Raw genomic sequence first — 18736 nt, 5'->3', positions numbered from 1 at the left:
GTGCTGCAAGGGCTGTGCGACAATGGAACAGTACCTGGCAGAGAGCTGGTCTCCTTTTCTTCTGATGACCTTGACAGTTTGAGGGTACAGGACAGGTATTCTGTAGAATGTCCCTCAATTGGAATTTTTATAAATAGATATAAGACAGGGTGATCAACAAAAGACTTTGAGGGGCCGGCCTGGTGGCACAGTGGTTAAGTGCACACATTCTGCTTCGGTGGCCCAGGGTTCGTCACTTCGGATCCTGGTTGTGGACATGGCACCGCTTGTCAAGCCATGCTGTGGCAGGCGTTGCACATAGAAAGTAGAGGAAGATGGGCACAGATGTTAGCTCAGGGCCAGTCTTCCTCAGCAAAAAGAGGAGGATCGGCAGCAGATGTTAGCTCAGGGCTGATCTTCCTAAAAATAAAATAAAATAAAATAAAAGACTTTCAAAAATGAAAAGAGGGGCCGGCCCCGTGGCCGAGTGGTTAAGTTTGAGCGCTCCGATTCAGCGGCCCAGGCTTTCACTGGTTCTAATCCTGAGCACGCACCAACCACTGCTCATCAAGCCATGCTGAGGTGGCATCCCACGTGCCACAACTGGAAGGACCCACAACTAAAATATACAACTATGTACTAAGGGCTTTGAGGAGGAGAAGGAAAAATAAATAAATAAATAAAATCTTAAAGAAAAAAAGAAAAGACATCATCTTACAATAAATTTATAAGGAGAAAGTAAAATTGACATGTAGTTTCAAGAAGAAAAGTGAAAGATACAAAAGTTCCTGCTAAAGAGGACAATTATGAATGTATATTTTAATTGGACCATGGTAATATCAAATTACTTTGGTACTTAGCAGCCATTGTATACATTTCAAAGCGTTATGGAAAGTTTGATTAAAATAATACGTACAGTGAAACGGGAGCCAACCTGCTTTAACTAGATTCAGTCAGTTGTCCGTTTGCAAAAGCAGTCAGAGAATGCCCTATAAAGCCCACCCTGGGGCTGGCCTGGTGGCGCAGCGGTTAAGTGCGCACGTTCCGCTTCAGCGGCCAGGGGTTCGCCGGTTCAGATCCTGGGTGCAGACATGGCACTGCTTGGCACACCATGCTGTGGCAGGCATCCCACGTATAAAGTAGAGGAAGATGGGCATGGATGTTAACTCAGGGCCAGTCTTCCTCAAAAAAAAAAAGCCCACCCTATAGATGACATCTCTGATGCTTGGGTCCCCACGGCAACGGGTGCTTAAGCTGTTTTTCAGGAACCGCGTGGACTCCTTGTCCAGTTCAGGCCAATTAGGACCACTGACTCATCAACTGGGCCCCAGAGAATGTCTGATAGGTGCCCCTTTGACGTCAGGGGGCCGAATCTCAGATCAGCCTATGCCACCATTGTGTGAACATGTGTCCTATGAAGAGGCGTGGAGTCTGACTACGCCTGCGCAGATCATCAATTACCTCACTTCTCATACTTCCAATCATCTATCTCCACACTTCAGACCGCCCGCCCTTCATCCCCTAAATATCCCTAATCCCTATTTTTGGGGAGGAGGATTTGAGACTCCTTGCTTGGCTGCCTTGTGAATAAACCCCTTCTCTGCTGTAAACTCGTCTTAGTGATTGACCTACCGGGTGGCGGGCAAAACAAACCTGGTTCCGTAACAACAGTATGCCAGAAACAGCATCCTTTGCAACTGTTTACATTTACGGGGAGAAACTTAGGTGTCTACTTGAAATGTGGAAGGAGTAGTTTTCAAAATTCTTTCAGGGGCTACAGGAGCAAAAAAGTGTGCTGCCCACTGTCCTGATACCAGTGCTGTTTTCTCAGGGCAGGGCACCTGAGCTCGGCTGGGCCAAGTGGAGCAGATCTTCAAGTCACGGAGTTTTCCTTCCCACTTGCCCCCTCCAGCTCTGACCTGGGGCTCCTTGGGCTTCCCCGGCAGATGTACCTGCCCCCCTCCCCCAACATGATAACCTTCTCAAAGGCGGGTTTACACGGATGCTGCAGGAAGTCAGGCCTCCCTTGCATGGGGTCCTCTGAGTGATGGCATTTGCTGGGAGTTGGAGAGGGCTCCACGTGGGGAGGGAAAACCAGGCTGCAATGAGAAATATTTCCGTGTAAGCCTTTCCAGGTAATTGCCCACAGAGACTTCCGAGGGTTTATAAAATTTATGAGTATTGGTGAGCTTAGCCAATGGCAGGATGCAACAATACACAAACCCCCCAAAATACACAAAAACAATCAAATGAAATGTAATAAAAGTAATCACAATAACATTAAAAATACGAATATTTAGGGATACATCTGACAAAAGATGTGCAAGCCCTGTACACTGAAAACTACAAAACCCTGCTGAGAGAAATCAGAATATCTAAATAATGGAGAAATACACTGTCTCATGGGTTGGAAGACTTGATGTCGTTGGCTTCTTCAGGGAAGGCAGCTTTCCCAGCAAGGGGCCTGAGGCGCCGGGAGAGGCACCAGCGAGGAGAGGTGCCGGTGGGACCATCCTATGGGGGTTTTGTGATTTGCGTCCCTGTGGGGAAACGGTTTCTGTTTGTTCCCTGTTGTATCCATCTAGAACACGGCTGCAACACGGACGGTGCTGAGCAGACGCTTGTTGAATAAACGAGAATGAGAACTAATGATCAAACTGAAAGGCTAGCCCCTCTATAGCCAGAAAGAGAGCTAAGGAGACTAATGCCCCTCTCAAGAGCATCCTTACCTAGAATGGAAACAAGGACCCCCAGGTGAAAACAGCAGAGGCTGCTACTCAGGGCGCACTGTAGCAGGCGGGGTCGACACTTGTGATGGCAGAAACCCAAAGGTAGGCGGAGGAGCAGAGACTTCAGCGGAAAGAAACGGGGGCTCAGGGTTGCCCGGATGCGGCCATGGCGGATGGGGGCCCGAGGATGCTGGAGGTGGGGATCTGGAAGCGGGGTGTCCTCGCGATTGGTTAGGGGAGCATTTTGGCTTTCTCTGGTTGGTCCCAAGTTGGAAGGAAGGACAGAAATTGGGGAAGCTGTCAGTTACTGATCACGTTCTGGCCATCTGGGGCTGAGTGTCACGGGGTGGTTGTGCGGCCTCCTGGACCAGTTGCTGGAGATGCTGGTCTGACTTCCTGCAACTCTGACTTGTGGCACGCTGGCTTCCCGGCCGGTCGCTGCAGGTGGGGGGCCGGGCTCGTGCGCCGGCAGTCGCGGGTAGGGGGCGGCCGCAGGGCGTGGGTACAGGTCCATCCTTACAGGTGGCCTGGCCCTGGTCTGTTTCCACCTGCAGTCTCTCTAGCAAGCCCCCGGGGCCCTAGGACGTTCCGCTGTCGCATTTCCTTCACTGTTGGAGGGAGAGCAGTACATTCTCCAGCAACATTAAAAGAACAGCGATTGACCCCGCCGGGCCCGGCCAGCGCCTCGGGCCTGTCTCCCAGCCGTGCCTGCGCCGCCGCACGTTCCGCGCGCACTACACCCCTCCCAGGCGCGCCCCAGGACGCGCTCCATGCCTCAGTTTCCCGCCCCCTGAAGCGTGCCCAGGGCGTCCACCACTCCTCGCCCCGGACCCCGCCCCTCGCCACGCCTGCGCACGCGCGCCCCGCGCCGCACGTCTCACCCCGCGCACGCGCCGCACGCGCCGCACGCGTTCCCCCGCAGGCCCCGCCCCGCGGCCAATGGGCGACGCCGCCGCTTATCTGGCGTGCGTCGCCGGCGCATCCATCAGTCGCGGCCCTGGGCTGACGCAGCCCGAGCCCCTGGGCCGGCGCTCCTGCTCCCACGCCTGACCGCGGCCCGCCGGCCGCAGCGCCCTCGCGCGCGCCATGTCGCAGAGCGGGACCCCCGGACTGCAGGAGGAGAACCTGCAGGGTGAGCTGCGCCGGGCCCGGGAGACCGAGCGGAGGCCGGGGCCGGGGTGGGAACGAGGCCGGCGGGGCAGAGCCTGCGGGGCGCCGTCGCCAGGGCCGGTGGTGCGGGCGGCGGGCGTGGGAGCCGACGGTGCGCCGCCGCGGGGTCTGCGCGGCGGGCTCGCCCCGGGCCGCCGGCGCCTCCCTCCCCTCGCTCGCGCGCCCGGGCCCGGCTGGCTCCGCCGGCGAGCCCAGCCTCCACCGCGGGCAGGTGGAAGTGCACCTCCGCGTCGCGTCTCCCGGAGCCCGAGTGCTGTTTCGGTCGTGTTTTACTCCCTGTTCTGTCGTCGAGCCCAGTGCTGGTTTTAGCGAGAAAAGGGCACAAGCCTGGCGAGGTCAGCGGTGCGGCCTTCGCATGAGGCCGTCGCCGGCTGTGCCCCGGTGACGGGCGGCACTTTCTCGGGGCGGGGGAAGGACGGAGGGGCTCCGTGACGCGGGGCGCATGGGCGCCAGCCGCTCTGCTCGGGGAACAGATGGGCAGCGCGCAGAAATGGTGCAGACGTGGAGTCAGTTTTATTTTTAGGCTCATGTTCCAGCAGTACTAGTGGGTCGCTCCAAAACTGAGCTCCGAGTTGGCTTGACGGTGCAGGAGCTGCCCGCTGCCTGTCCCATGCAGCGCCCTGCTGCAGACGGGGCCGTGCTGGGCGGACGCTGCGCCCCGGGCCCGGGTCTCCGACCACCCCTGCATCGCAGAAAGCCAGGGCTCCGGGCGCCACTGCATCTCGCACCGCTAAGCGGGTGGCAGCTGGGTGGTCCGCCCTGTGGTCTTGCCTCAGTAGAGCCGCCCCCCGGGCCTGCTCCTTCCGGCTCAGTGAGTGACCCTGGCCCGGGAGGCGGAGCAGGAGCCGCTGGCCGTCGACCTTTGTCTTCTCTGAAGCAGGAGTTCACTGGGCAAAACCAACATGTAAATAGGCTGTTTAACCCTTTGAGAGTGGGTTGGTAAACTTCGTTAAGACTTTTATGGGCCGGCCCCCTGGCCGAGTGGTTAAGTTCGTGCGCTCTGCTGTGGCTGCCCGGGGTCTCGCCGGTTCGGTTCGGATCCTGGGCGCGGACATGGCACTGCTTGTCAAGCCACGCTGAGGCGGCATCCCACATGCTACAACTAGAGGGACCCACAACTAAAAATACACAACAGTGTACCGGGGGGCTTTGGGGAGAGAAAGGAAAAATAAAAAAAGACTTTGAAAACCCTTATTCAGATAAATTTAGTGAGCTGCTAATTACTTTTCTTACTCCTTAAAATAAGATTTTACTAGGGAAGACAGTCTAATGCATTGAGTAACACGTGTTTAAAAAGTGATAGTCACATTTAAAAAATCCTGTAATTGCTCCTTTTATTTAGACATTGACTAATTCTTTGAAATAGATTAAAGGATTAAATCTTTTCTGTCTTGTCTCTCAAAAGATCCAAGGGTGTTTCATAAACTGCCTTAAAATCATCATTTTCCTAGTTATCAAACGACAACTTCTGACGTTGTGTTTGCCTTATGGGTCCAGCTGTAGTGTGGAAGCCTGCTGATGCTCCTGGGGGCTGGATCTCCCTTCCGTGACTGACAGTAGACTGCTGAGTCACTGGCAATGCAGAATCGCCAGCTCGTGAGATAAAAGATTTGTTTTTCTGTTTTCCGTATTCTGTAAAAAGATGTTTATACACTGAGTGGAAACTCCTGTTCAGGGTTCTTTAGGGCATTCTCCTGAGTGCACGACGTGCGACTGGGCACTGGCTCATGGGCCAGCCTGCTGTGGGAGGCGTCACTTGAGTCCCACCGGGCCTCACAGCTGCCCTGAGAAATGTGAATCTGGGCAAGGATTCCTGGCCTAGGCAGCCCTTGTCCCCTCGGCTCTGTTGTGATGTGATTACCTCTGCACCGAGCAGGAGAAAGCCCTGGTAGGCTGGCCCTCAGGCCACAGCAGACACCCCCCGCTGCGCTGGAATCCTCTGGGACCAAATGTTGCCCAGGAGGTAACAGCACAAATTGATTGGTGCTTCTCTCCTTACCTCCGTCTGTTGACTAGCAAGGTGTTGTATATGCTTTTCTTTTTTCCCTTAGACAGACAACTGCTGAAATTCAGGAGGGAGGCGGAAGTTTGTGATGATACTGTGCCACAGTATCATGGGGGGGGCATGATCCACTTCCCAGAAGGACCCCTGTGTTCTGAGCAGAGCTGCTCCTGAGTCATCAGTGCAGTAAGGTCCGTGCCCGCGTACTCTGAGACGGTCCCACCTCTTCACTTGCTGCTGCATCGGCAGCTGCTGAGATGTTGTAAGCAGCCCCCCGTGGATAGAGGTGTCTGGAGAGAAAAATAAGTCATTTCTTTTGGAGGGGAACTGTAGTGTCATGCAGTCTGAGTTTAGGGTTTCAGACGTCTAGATCATAGCCCAACCCCTATGTTTCACAGATGGGTACAGTGAGGCCTAGAGGCTAAGTGAGGAATAAGTCAGGCAGGCGACAGTTCAGGAAGAACCCGGGACTCTTGATGTGGGGCCGGTGGGACACTGGAGCCACAGTGACAGCAGGCATGAGACAGGCAGCATCCTGTGGCCCGGCCTGGCAAGAGGAAGGGAGAGATCACCAGCTCCTTTGAGGAACCAGGAACTGAATAATCTACCCCTTTGACTTAACGTTTAAAATCACCTGTCAATCAGGTCTCTTGTTCCCGCCCCACCGGACTTGAGAAGCTTTTGAGAGCAGTGGTTTCTTACAGCCCGCCCCTCCCAGGGAAGAAGCCCTCAGTGACAGGGCTGTGGCGCCCTCCAGGCTTGGCGGCCCTGTGCCTCAGGCTTGCCTGCTGGGATGCCACACCTTCTCCAGCATCCCTCTGCATCCCGCTGTCTGGTAGGTTATTTGTTTGGATGCCTGTCATTCCCCTAACCAGTCAGTTTCAACCCTGCCACAATGCCAGGCTTCCACCCAGCATTCCAAATCAGAGTTTTTCCAAGGGCGGTGGAGAAAGTGAAAAAACAAAAGCATACAGGTGATTCTCCACAGCCAGGGTTGAGACCTGCTACCCCAGGCTAGGCTGGAGGCCGGTGGGGGGGGAGTGGGGGGTGTTGTGCAAAGGTGGAGAGAAAGGTCTGCCCTGGGCTAAATGGGGGGCAGCGGGGCTAGGGCGTCCCCGGCCTCTGTCAGAGTAGAGGCAGGTACCGGGCGAGCACTTAGTTCCTCCCCATTCCAGATGGACTTGTGGTCCTGTTGGCAGTGTTCTCGGTGGGTGTGGGGAGAGCAGGGAGAGGGAGTGAAGTTAGGGATGAGGCCTGCCGTGGGCCAGCAGTCTCAGCGCCTTTCTGAGGCTTGTTCTGCTACGTTATTCCATGGCTTATTTGTGGTTCTGAGGAAGTTTTCTAAGGTTGCGAAGCAACCGTAATCCCTATTTTTCTTGCTTAAAAAGATGAGTGACCTTAATTGCATGATGTAAGTAGGTAAACAGCATACGTTTTCCTATTTTCCAGGAAGTATGCTTTCCTGATCCAGTTGTTGCAGGTTAATAATAAAACTCTTGTCCTTTAGTAAATCATTCTTTGGAAACAGCTTTTGGACTCAAAGCATTTGCTCCAACAGTCCAGAATGGGATTCTTTTCTTTTGTAGGATGCTTAGGACTTTTTATGAGATGATTTAAAAAAGGGTATACTTGTCTCCATGGAGTCTTGAGTTGGCCCTTGTGGTATAATTAAAAAATATATACCTGAAACTAATATACTGTTACATGTCAATTATATTTCAATTAAGGAAAAATATACATACGTACACATTTGGTCTTTGTCCCTGGCTCCTGACAGACCTCAAACCCCTTGGAGTTCCTGGAGTGATAGCGCCTTTCTTTATTCATTGTAGGAGCCCCTTTGGAACACACTTGTGACTGGGCCCTAGATAGCCTCATTAGCATAGACCATTAACATAGATAGGATGGGCTGGGAAAGACCAACCCTGTGATTAGAGGGTGGAAACTTGGCACCCACCCCCTCCAGGGAGGGGAGGGGCTGGAAGTTAGATTTTGAGGCCTGGACCACGAGGTTCCTGTGCGTGCTGGGTGGGGCCGCTGGGAGCCGAGAGAGCAGGGAACAGGGAAGCTCCGCCCCTCCCGCCCCCTTGCCCTGTGGTCTCTTCCAGCTGGCTCTCCCTGAGTTGTAGCCTTTCTAGTAAGTGGGTAAACAGAGGAAGTAAAGTGGGAGTTGTTTTTTCCGGGGTGGGGGGGGGGGGCGTTGTAGGAACCTCAGAATCTGTAGGCTGCCAGGCCAGGCAGAAGTGTGGGTAGTGTAGATGTCCCACAGATTTGTGGCTGGTGTCTAACGTAGGGGCAGCCTCGTGGGACTGAGCCCTTTGTCTCGTGGGACCTGCCCTCGAAGCTGACATGGACAGTTGGATGGCCAGTGGGTGTTGGAGAATTGGTTATTGGTGTGGAAACTCCCTCCCATTTCATGTCAGAAAAAAGCACCCCCTTAGACTCCAGTATGTCAGGCCCTGCAGGTGACCTGGGCAGCACTTTGGCCTCCTCAGGGAAACTGAGCCAGGCCCAGAATCTGAATAATGTAGATTGAGCCTAGAGAAAGAGAACCATGCCCAAAGCAGGGGCCCATGTACTGTTTCCTGCCACAGGGCCAGAGCAGGCTGAGTGTCACCTTGAGTCCCAGGGAAGGAAGGGGGACTAGTTGAGGACTCATGCAGGAGCTTTTAGAGTGATACTTCGACATTAGAAGGTGTTGGAGTACTCAGAAGTATGGTCAGCAACCTTGATGAAGATGTAGTCAGACAAGCGGTCTCAGGAAGGGGGTGTGTGGGCAGCTCTGAAGTCACTGCAGCCTCTCCTGACAGGCATAGGCTGAGGGGCCGGGGCTCCCAGACAGACCCTGGCCGTCCTGTGCATTAGAGAGGTGCTTGTGCCGGCCAGGCCAACGTGAAGCAACTTGGAGCTAAAAGAGAAAAGTTGTGCATTAATTTGGAAACGTCATGTGATCGATCCTTTTGTTAGCAGCTAACTGGGAGGCTGGTGTCAGCTGCAAGTTCACATTGATTTCTGGGTCTTTGATTTGCTGTTCTCTGATTAGTAGGATGTGTTCTGCAACAAGCAGCTATTGAGAGGTGGCCAGGACTCTTTCAGAAGAGAGCCTGTTTCGTGTGTTGGAAAGCTGTGCAGCCTCTGGTGCTTCCGCTAACCCAGCGGAGTGATGAGTGGGCTCCGTCCCCCCTGCGCGGTGCTGTGTAGTGCCAGTGCCGGCTTGGTTTGAGCACGGAGTAGCAGCTCTGGGTGACGTTTATTGTAATAAAATGAGAGTGACTACAAACCTGGTTCACTGAGGTTTTTCTAGTACATGAATTGTTCGGTCTTGGGTGGTCTGCCTTCATCCTCTCCTTACTGTACTGTCCTCCGGGTGCCACCAGAGCTGCCGTGCAGGTAGACGTGCTGGAGCTACAGACACCTCCAACAGAGACTGTCCTGGGCTGGAAGCAGCCCTGTGCATGTTGCAAGTTGATTTCTGACTGAGGCGCCGGCACGGAGCAGAGGGCCCGGCAGAGGCAGGCTCATGGATGGTGCTGGGCAGGTGAAGGCCGTCTGGGAAAGCTAAGCCGTCTCAGATCACAGGCTAAATCCAGGTGCATTACAGCCACATCTGAGTGAGTGTGCACCGATACAGCTTTTTGAAGACGACACAGTAGAATATCTTCATGACCTCAGATTAGGGAGAGAGTGAAAATTTGACTGAATTAAAATCAAGAGCTCATGTTCATCAGAAGACGCGTGTGTGTGAGGAAGACTGGCCCTGAACTGTCTGTCGCCAATCTTTCTCTTTTTGCTTGAGGATGACTGGCACTAAGCCAACAACTGTGCCAGTCTTCCTCTGTTTTATGTGAGATGCCACCACAGCGTGGCTTGACAAGTCGTGCTAGGTCTGTACCCAGGATCCAAGCCTGCGAACCCTGGGCCGCCGAAGCGGAGCATGCAAACTTAATCACTACACCACCAGGCTGGCCCCCAGAAGATGTTTTTAAGAGTGAAAAGGCAAGCCACAGTGAAAGTTACTTACAACACATTCACATGAATAAAGGCCTGTATCTTGAATGTTGACCTTGTATAGATAAGAGAAAGATGGACAACGCAATAGAAACGAGTAAGAGAATTTTGAACCAGTAATTTAAAAAGATGCTATCCAATGGCCAGTAAATGTATGAAAAAATGTTCAGCCTCATTAGAAATTAGAGAAATGCAAAATAAACCACACAAGATACCACCAAACACCTCAGAATGGCTGAGTTTAAAGACTGATGATACCAAGTGTGAAGCAACAAAAACACTCATATTGGGAGAATGGTACACGGATGGGTTCACCTGCATCGGAAAGCAGTGGTGTTTTCTACTAACATTGACATCATTTATGTATTACCTTTAACCCGGTAATCCCACTCCTAGGTACACATCCAACAGAAACAGGAGCACGTGGACACCATGAAACATTAGACGAATGTTTACAGAAGCATTATTCGTAACTGCCCCCAACTGGAAGCAAGCCACACATCTAACAGAATGGATAAATCATGGCACAGCCCTACAGCGGAAGCTGTGCGACAACAACAAAACTGTGCTCAGCCACATGCATGAGTCCACAAACACTTGGTAGCCCCCTCAAGTCCAAACCCCCAGGCTGTGCTCTTGGTCCTGACCCACCTCCCCAGTCTCACTGCCCCCACCTGTGGGCATCTCCACCCCAGCTGCACTGGACCTGCCACTGGCAGCACTGTGAGGACAGCTCTCTGTTTGGGCTTCACATGTGTCCTTTTGTGGGACATGTGGGATGTGCCAAAATCATTTTCATCTTTCAGGTCTCTCCCACCTACAGCGCCCCAGTACAAACACACACAGGCAAAACCAGCAGCCCTGCCTCCTCAGCCTGCGCTCGCCCAGCACCTTACTGCCCTGTATTGTGGCTGTGCGTCCACTGAGGACGCTCCCGAGCAGGCCCCTCCAGGTGGGGGCTCTGCCCACTCATTCTGGATTCACAGCTCTGAGCACAAATTTGTGTAGTGTACCCAGATCAGTTGTTGGACTGGAGTGAATTATCGAGCTAACTCCAGATAGTGGGGCTAGCAAGAGACAGCCTAGCTTATGGTAATGGCTTTCCTTGCAGGGTTTGGGGGTGCGGGGAGTGGTAGCTGCTCATGTGCTCTGTTTTGTAAGCAGATGACCTGGTGCTAGGACAGCTCTCTGCGTCTATAGAATCTGTCTGGATGGAATGCATTTGCTGGGGATGTGGAACACGTCAGATGTGGGGTCATGTGAGAGAATGCTGGGCTCCCTCCCCATGGAGACTTGGCTAAGTGGGCACTGGAGGGATGGCTTGCCTCTGACTCATCAGGGTTCGTTGGAAATCCTTTGTTCTATTCAAAGTATATTCACCTGGCTTCGGATGTAAATAAATACAGAACAGCAGTCAGAAAAGAATTTTGTGGGGCCTCAGGGTCAGAATGTGATTCTAGTTCAAATAGGTTTATGAGATAATTTAAACCTTTTTAAAATTTTCAAGTCCCTTAAACTTTTGCTGACACCATTTTGCTTCTAAAAATTGAATGCAGGAAAGCACTGTGGTCAGCTGGACCTGCTCCCTCAGCAGGTTCCCAAGCATCTGCCTGGCGTCCGGGAGGGCAGGTGTGCAGCTCCCGGGGGAGGGCAAGGCTAGACTAGCTGCTGGAACCCAAGTGCTGGAAATGGGCGCCAGGGATGTGGTTCAGGGAGGTGGTGTCCCCAGGACCTCTTGGGAGCGGAGGGGTGGGCTGGTTATACGTTAGGACCAGACTCCAAAGTGGGTAGAAAATTCCAACTGTGCCCTTTTTTGTCGCCATCAGGCTCCTGGGTAGAATTGCACTTCAGCAATAATGGGAACGGGAGCAGCGTTCCAGCCTCAGTTTCTATTTATAATGGTGAAATGGAAAAAATACTGCTGGATGCCCAGCATGAGTCTGGACGGAGTAGCTCCAAGAGTTCTCACTGTGACAGGTGGGTATAAATAAGCGTGTGTCTTACAGTGCTGACTGTAAGTAGGTGAGCAGTCCCAGTTGTAAACGCCTGCTTCAGCTCAGCTCAGGCCACATGGGGCGTGGCTTCGCCAGCCCTCTTTAGACAGTGGGCCCCTTGCCCTCTTGTGGGAGGAAGTGACTGAGGCTTGCTCTATGGAGGGGCCATTTTAAAGCCAGGGGCAGATCGGAACTCGGTCCCTATGCTTCTGCCCCATTGCATGGATTAGCTTTGTCAGGCTGGTCATCATGGGCCCATATCTCAGTACTGCCAGTGAAGCAGGCAGCACGGCTGGGTCAGAGATCAAAGGTCAGGTGCTCCTGAGGGCTGTGTAACAGACCACAAAGCCAGTGGGTGACAAAGCCCGCCACCCGCTGGCTGTCCATGTCCCCCTCCCGCCAGAGGACTGGCCTAGCTGATGCCTGTTGAGCTCAGCTGAAAGATGGAGGACCAGTTTGGCCCTGATCTGCAGGGTGGGAGGGAAGAGGTGGGCACTGCTGAGGGCTTCCTCCTCACTGAGGAGATGCTCCCCTGCCTGGGGTCTGCTTCTCGTGAAGTGAATGTTAACATGACATTCTGTTCTTCCTGTTTTTATTCACGTTGTCACCCAGCCCGCCTCGCTCACAGACCCCACAAGATACTAACAGAGCTTTTGAAACAGACACCCATAGCATTGGAGAGAAAAATAGCTCTCAGGTAAGAGGAGCAGTTGCAGTGTTTGTGATCTATTTATACAGGAAGTTTTCAGTGCAACTGAGTAAAGTCCAGCTTTCAGACTGTCTCTTGCCTTTTTTCAAACCATGTGGGGTCGGGGAGTCCCCAGCACTTGGGTTTCACACTGAGCCGACCAGAGGAGGTTCGGGCTCGGGTTAGGGTGTGTAGCACAGGCCCCCATCCAAGGACACAAGGGGATCGACGGAGTGGGAGGGTCCTCTGCCCGGGGAGGGCGGGAGTGGCAGTGGGAAGGCCAGGAGTGAGCCAGGTGGGAGCAGTCTCTGTGGCCGTCGGTCGGGCAGTGAGTGGGTTTTAACATCTAGCTGCTTGGGGGCCTGGCATTACCTGCGGGGCCCTTCAGGACCCTCTGCCATCATCGTTGTAGTGCTGACGCTCCTCCCTCACTGGGCGCTGTAGTTGCTTCCAGAAACTGTGCCTCAGGCCGTGCAGCTGGTGCCTGGGTAGTTCAGTGTAGGAGCTAGCCAGGCTGGTCCTTCAGCCCGAGGTCGCTTGTAACATCTGCCCCACAGATATTTAAGGGGTCTTACATGTCAGGCACTAAGCTTTGTTGTGAGGCCACAAAACCTGGAGGCTTCCGTCTGTGAGAACAAGTGCCCCCCACGTTGTGGCCCGAGTGTCCTGCTGCCGTTCTGGTCCACCCACCAGAGGACCTGGAGGCAGCGTTCTGTCTGCTGGTGCTGCGCCTTGGGCACACAGTGATGCCCAAGAAGTGTCTCCTTGGGTGACTTTAGTCATGGTGACGTGACAGTTGAATTTACTTGTGTGTCTTACAGAGCATGTCTTACAGCCAGTACCACTGAGTCACACGCTCTCCCAGGCTAGTCTCCCCTCAGCCTCCCTCGCCAAGGCATCTGGAGTCTGCTACCCCAGGCTCTCTCAAGGAAGGCTCCTGGCCCCAGCCAGACTCCGAGGCTTCCAGAGCTCAGGAGGAGCCCTGACGGGGACGGGGTGTGCCCCAGGGCAGCTGGCTGCTCCCAGATATTCGGCTCCACGTCCAGCTTTGGTGCAACATTCTGGAGTATTTCCAAAAGTTTAAACAGCTTTTTTCCTGTTTATACTGTTTATATAATTCCTTTAAAAAGGATTTATATGCTCAGGTACAGAATTTTTAAAATACAAAAAAGTAGGGCCCGGCCACCGGTGACGCAGTGGTTAAGTTTGCGTGCTCTGCATTGGTGGCTTGGGGTTCGCAGGTTCAGATCCTGGGCACGGACCTAGCACCACTTGTCAAGCCATACTGTGGTGGCGTCCCACATAAAATAGAGGAAGATTGGCAACAGACATTAGTTCAGAGCCAGTCTCCCTAACAACAACAACAAAAGTAGAGAACAACATGTATAATCCTAATTTTTAAAGTCTGCTTTAATTAGTGTTACAGAATTTTTAAAACATAGCTGAAATCATAGGTCTGTATAGGTTTTGGTTGTTACCCTCTTACGTAACATGAGAGTATCTTTCTTTTCGACTCGTTTGCTCTACGGTGTCCATTTACTGAGCTGCCCCCCAGTCTGGGGCCATTTTAGGTGGTTTTCATTTTCTTCTGTTCTAACGCTGCAGGCAGGGCAGCATCTGTGTGTGGACATCTTCGTGCTCGCCTGACACTGCTTCCCAGGGACAGTGTTTGCTTTTCATAGTGGACCGGGATCTTACAGTTGGGATGTCACTGGAGTGGTCTCCCTGTCCCTAGAGGAGGGCAGCTGCCCGCCCTGCTCTGTGCAGCCCTTGGAGTGGCTCGGCTCAGTGGCCATGGGCTCTGGGCTCGGGTGCTTTCTGGCCTGGATGCGGTAGGTTAATCTACCTTCAACGTTTCCTTTTTCTTAGTCTGAGGAAGATTATATTGAGAGAAGGAAAGAAGTTGAAAGCATCTTGAAGAAAAATTCAGACTGGATATGGGATTGGTCAAGTCGGCCAGAAAATGTCCCCCCCAAGTGAGTCTATTTTCAGTATCACGGGGTCGTCTCTGACTCAGCACTCGACTCATCCTCGCTCCTTCTTCCCCAGGGAGTTCCTCTTCAGACACCCGAAGCGCACGGCCACACTCAGCATGAGAAACACGAGTGTTATGAAGAAAGGGGGCATTTTCTCAGCAGAGTTTCTGAAAGTTTTTCTTCCGTCTCTGCTGCTGTCTCATCTGCTGGCCATCGGATTGGGGTAAGTGACTCCCTGCATGACACGCATTGGGAAAATTCTGGGTCTCGGTAGTTTATTTTTAAACATTTACTGAAGTACAGATCGTAAGTCACAGCTAATATAAGTGTGTAGACAAACCTGCCCAGGTCAAGGGACAGAAGCAAGTCCCCCCACCAGTCACTGAGCCCTACCGTGGGGCAGCCCCGGGCTGACCTCTGACTCTGGAGACTAGTTAGCCCGTGTTTCCCCTTCCGCAGACAGGGCTGTGTCTGTTGTGTGCTGCAGTCGGCCGCCTTCCTTCCTCCTCGCGCTGTGCGGGTGCTCTAACCGTCCCTTTCTCTGCAGATGGGTGGGCTCAGCTCCTGTACCTCCTCTGGGACAGGACTGCTGTAGTTCACTCTCAGCAGTGACACAGGCGAGGTCTTCAGTTCTCAGGCTTCTTGCACTGACTGTGCAGAGACCATCAGGTGCGGCCATGGATCCTAACGCCGTTCAGTCCAAACGGTGTTGAGGAGCCAGAGCACGCTGCTTGGGGAAGCCATGGCTGCTCTTTTTTCTTGGCTCATCCTCACCCTCTGTCCAGGTGGGTGGTGGTCTCACTAGTCTTGGTGTGTGACAGCATTCTGTGGCTGCAGCTCGTTGGACAGACTGGATTGTCAAGATGGGCTTCTGATTTTGTGGGTGCTACTTGGCTGCAGGGCTCACATCTAGGGCACAGAGGGAAATAGGATGAAAAAGCCGCTGTAGCACAGTCACCCTTTTCCCACATTCCCTGAGTGTGGCAGATGAGACCAGGTCTGTCCTAAGTCTTGGGGCAGATAGGAGCTTATGGGTCTTGCACGTTACCCCAGCCCTCCCACCTGTGGGATGTAGGAGTGGAGTCAGCTTCCTGACCTTCTGAGCCCAGACCATAATTCGCCCAGCCTGTGGAAATGGCTTCCTAGATGAGCCGGTGGCTGCTCAAGTCAGCATAACCAAAATGAAATTCACCCAGTGTCCTGGGCCTGAGCCCAGCATCTCGCTCCCCTCTCTTGGGGGTTCTGTCTCAGCTGTTCTCTCAGCACAGCCCCACTGTCTGGATTCTGGCCACTGCCTTTTGGAGTCAGATGCACAGCAGTGCATGTCTTACCCAGGGAGTTTATAGATCCTGATTTCTCTGGAGCTTCCCCCAGAACTAGCAGGTCAGATTCTGCGGGGCAGGGCCAGTAACCTGTCTTAAATACCTAGTTTAGGTCTTGGTTTCAGGGTGGCTTTCTGCAGCCGGCTTCCAGCTAGCGTCCCTGCCCTTCATCCTCCCAAGGCCTGGTGGTGTCATTCCCTGCCCCAGACACCTCAGGGCTTCCCACCCTCTTCACTTGGTCTTGAGAAGCTCCCGCAGCAGGGCCTGCAGGCTGTTTCTCACCACTGCCCACGAGCCTGCCAGGCTCCTCTACTTCTGCCCCCTCTCCAGGAGGCATGTCCTCCTGCACCCTCCCTCCCCGAGTGCCTGCTCTGCAGGCATCAGCTTGAGCCTGTCTTCCCAGGAAAGCCTTCTGACGCCCATGGCCCTTAGGTCCGGGCACCTCTTCCACCTCCAGACTTAGACTGTGTGAGGGCAGGGGCTTCATTCTCAGTGACAGCCTCTTTGAGGCTGGGGGTAAACTTACAGTGTGTCACCTGGCCCCAGGGGACTTCCTCCAGCAGTGTGGTCCTGGGTCACGTTACACACAGCAGAGGGAAGGCAGCAGGCGTTGTGTGGAACGAGAGCGATTCAGGCGGGTTAGCAGGCTCCGTGGTCCTAGTACCGAGTGTGCTGCACTGCTAGAGCACAGTTGGATGTTTTCTACGCTAGATGACTATAAAATGCATACCAATGAAGAAGAAAACGCTTCGTAAGATTGCAGATAGATTCATCACAAGATTCTTAAAAATAGGTGTGAGGTAGCCATTCCCCTCGCACGAGCTGTAACCATCGTCAGCTGCCCTGTCGAAATCACCTGAGTGCGAGAGGCCGCGGTAACTGCCCATTGCTTTTTCTGTTCAGGATCTACATTGGAAGGCGTCTGACGACCTCCACCAGCACCTTCTGATGAAGCACTGAACGCGGCTTTTTCCACATAGCAGGAAGTGTATCGGAGCTCGCAGCATAGCTAACTGAAGAGCGATCTCAGGCCTTGAGTGGCTGCACCATTTGTGTGTTTTTGTTCTGTAAATGCTGCGTTCCTAATTTAGTAAAATGAAAGAATAGACACTAAAACCATGCTAATCTATAGTCATACCTATGGGATCAATTAATAAGCATGTCATTAATTCCTACTGTAATAATTTGGTAGTAAATTTTCTTTGGATATTTTCCGTATCTAAGTATAAATAACTTTAACATACTAGTTGTGATGTATGTAGTGTTTTAACAAAAATTATCTGCAACCTTAGTTAGAACACTTTATATTTTGGAAGAATGAACAATGTTGATATTAAAATGACTACATAAGGGATTTATCCCAAATAAATATTGTGGCCTTATACTCACACTACTGTAGGAAAGACTGTGTTCGAGGGGTGCAGGCTGTCTAGCACAGAATGCTCAGCTCTGCTTGCTGTTGGCTGTGCAGAGAAGCCAAGGCGCACGGACTCCCTGTCGTCGGACACTGGACTGCTTGCTTCACAGGGTGATGACTTCAGTCTCCAGCTGTCAGTAACCACCCCACGTGGTCAGTAGCCACGGTTACTCTATCACTCTACGTTGCTGAATTTAGTCTCATCCTTTGTGTTCAGTATTTGCGTGCTCTTAGCATCGGCTTCATTCTAGCAAATCTGTCTACAAAAGACTGGAAATAGAAAAAAATAAACCTTTGCCAAACCCTTCTGAGATTACTTACACATGGCTTAAAATGAAACGTCATAAGCTTTTTGAGGAAACCAGGCTTATTCCCTTGTTACATTCTTTATCTTTTCTACAGCATGATTTTTAAAAGGCTGCGTCTTTCATGTACTGTATATATGCTGTTGGGTATTTGTTTCACTTTTCCACACTAAATTAGTTGTGTTAAAATAAATAACATTTTAATTTTTTAAATCTTTGTTGATATTTAAAGTTACCTTGGAAGTAGTAGCTTATAGATCTTTCATTTGGAGACAGCTGGTTGGATGGCATCTGAATTCTTTATGTAGTTTATCCTCTAAAAAAGAGAAAGCCTGGGAGGTCACAGTGAATCTCTCTGGCCAAGCAAATTCCCTTTTGGTACAGTAAATGTGTCTTTCATCAGAAACAAAGGGGTTCCATTCCTCTGCTTCTCTCGAGTGTCCTCAGAATTAGCACCCCTTAACGTGAGCTCAGTGAGTCCCCGATCACCATCTGAACCCATGACTCAGGCGACTTGGGGCCCCTGACAAAGTCACATCTGTCCCTCATCGATGGCGTCAGCTGAGCCCTGAGGGAGACTGGCTGGAGGGTACCAGTGGTGGTTACAAAAGCGCTTCACACAAATGAGCTGGGCGATCACAACTCTGCTTTTCAAGAGGCTTTTTTCAGATGCCAGCATTACGTCAGACATCTTATTCATTTAAAATGGTCCACTGAAAACATGTATGTATATTTGTTATGTATGTGTGTGTATTTTATCTTTCAGGAAAATGGCTGTATATAATTGAGCTTTTCAAATAGCCTTTCTTTCTGCTGTTTTACAAAAAGCACCTTAATCATTTTATTCACTGAAGAGCAGGTTTACAAAATACTTAACATAATCCCAATCAATTTTGGGTTAAAAAAATTTGAACACTTGGCTGCTATTTTTAGACACAGTTTCCTGATCGTGACGTTTGCACTAACCCGAGTCTGAGTCTGCAGACTGTAGTGTGACACCTGTACGTTGCTAGAAGGAATGCAAATGGACACAGCTCTCTGGTGGGAAACTGGGCCAAAAACTATCCCTTCAAGTTCCTTTTTTTTTTTTTTTTTTTTTTTTGAGGAAGATTAGCCCTGAGCTAACTACTGCCAATCCTCCTCTTT

General features: G+C 52.0%; 1 protein-coding gene and 1 long non-coding RNA gene across 2 annotated transcripts; one reads left to right on the top strand and one right to left on the bottom strand.

The window, feature by feature from the left end:
- Nucleotides 1-343: 343 nt before the first annotated feature.
- Nucleotides 344-3559, bottom strand: LOC124235912 (uncharacterized). Its single transcript, XR_006887600.1, has 3 exons — nt 2709-3559; nt 1958-2078; nt 344-399 (listed from the first exon to the last, which is right to left on the bottom strand). It is a non-coding gene; the product is annotated as an uncharacterized LOC124235912 (long non-coding RNA).
- A 124-nt stretch (nt 3560-3683) lies between these two features.
- On the top strand, nt 3684-17596 carry BNIP3 (BCL2 interacting protein 3). Its single transcript, XM_046654453.1, has 6 exons — nt 3684-3840; nt 11715-11865; nt 12495-12579; nt 14440-14546; nt 14620-14769; nt 16772-17596. Exons 1-6 carry the CDS (start codon nt 3795-3797, stop codon nt 16815-16817), a joined length of 585 nt encoding a protein of 194 aa, XP_046510409.1. The 5' UTR covers nt 3684-3794; the 3' UTR covers nt 16818-17596.
- The last annotated feature ends 1140 nt before the right edge of the window (nt 17597-18736 follow it).

The sequence above is a fragment of the Equus quagga genome, chromosome 2 (genome assembly GCF_021613505.1).
Source record: "Equus quagga isolate Etosha38 chromosome 2, UCLA_HA_Equagga_1.0, whole genome shotgun sequence".
NCBI lineage: Eukaryota > Metazoa > Chordata > Mammalia > Perissodactyla > Equidae > Equus > Equus quagga.
This window is presented reverse-complemented; position numbering and strand designations above follow the sequence as displayed.

Excerpts from the sequence above, each read along its gene's own strand:
- BNIP3 (XM_046654453.1), top strand. The coding sequence starts at position 3,795 with ATGTCGCAGAGCGGGACCCCCGGACTGCAGGAGGAGAACCTGCAGG. Across the intron at positions 3,841-11,714 it reads GCAGGAGGAGAACCTGCAGG|GCTCCTGGGTAGAATTGCAC; the intron begins GTGAGCTGCGCC and ends TGTCGCCATCAG. Across the intron at positions 12,580-14,439 it reads GAGAGAAAAATAGCTCTCAG|TCTGAGGAAGATTATATTGA; the intron begins GTAAGAGGAGCA and ends CCTTTTTCTTAG.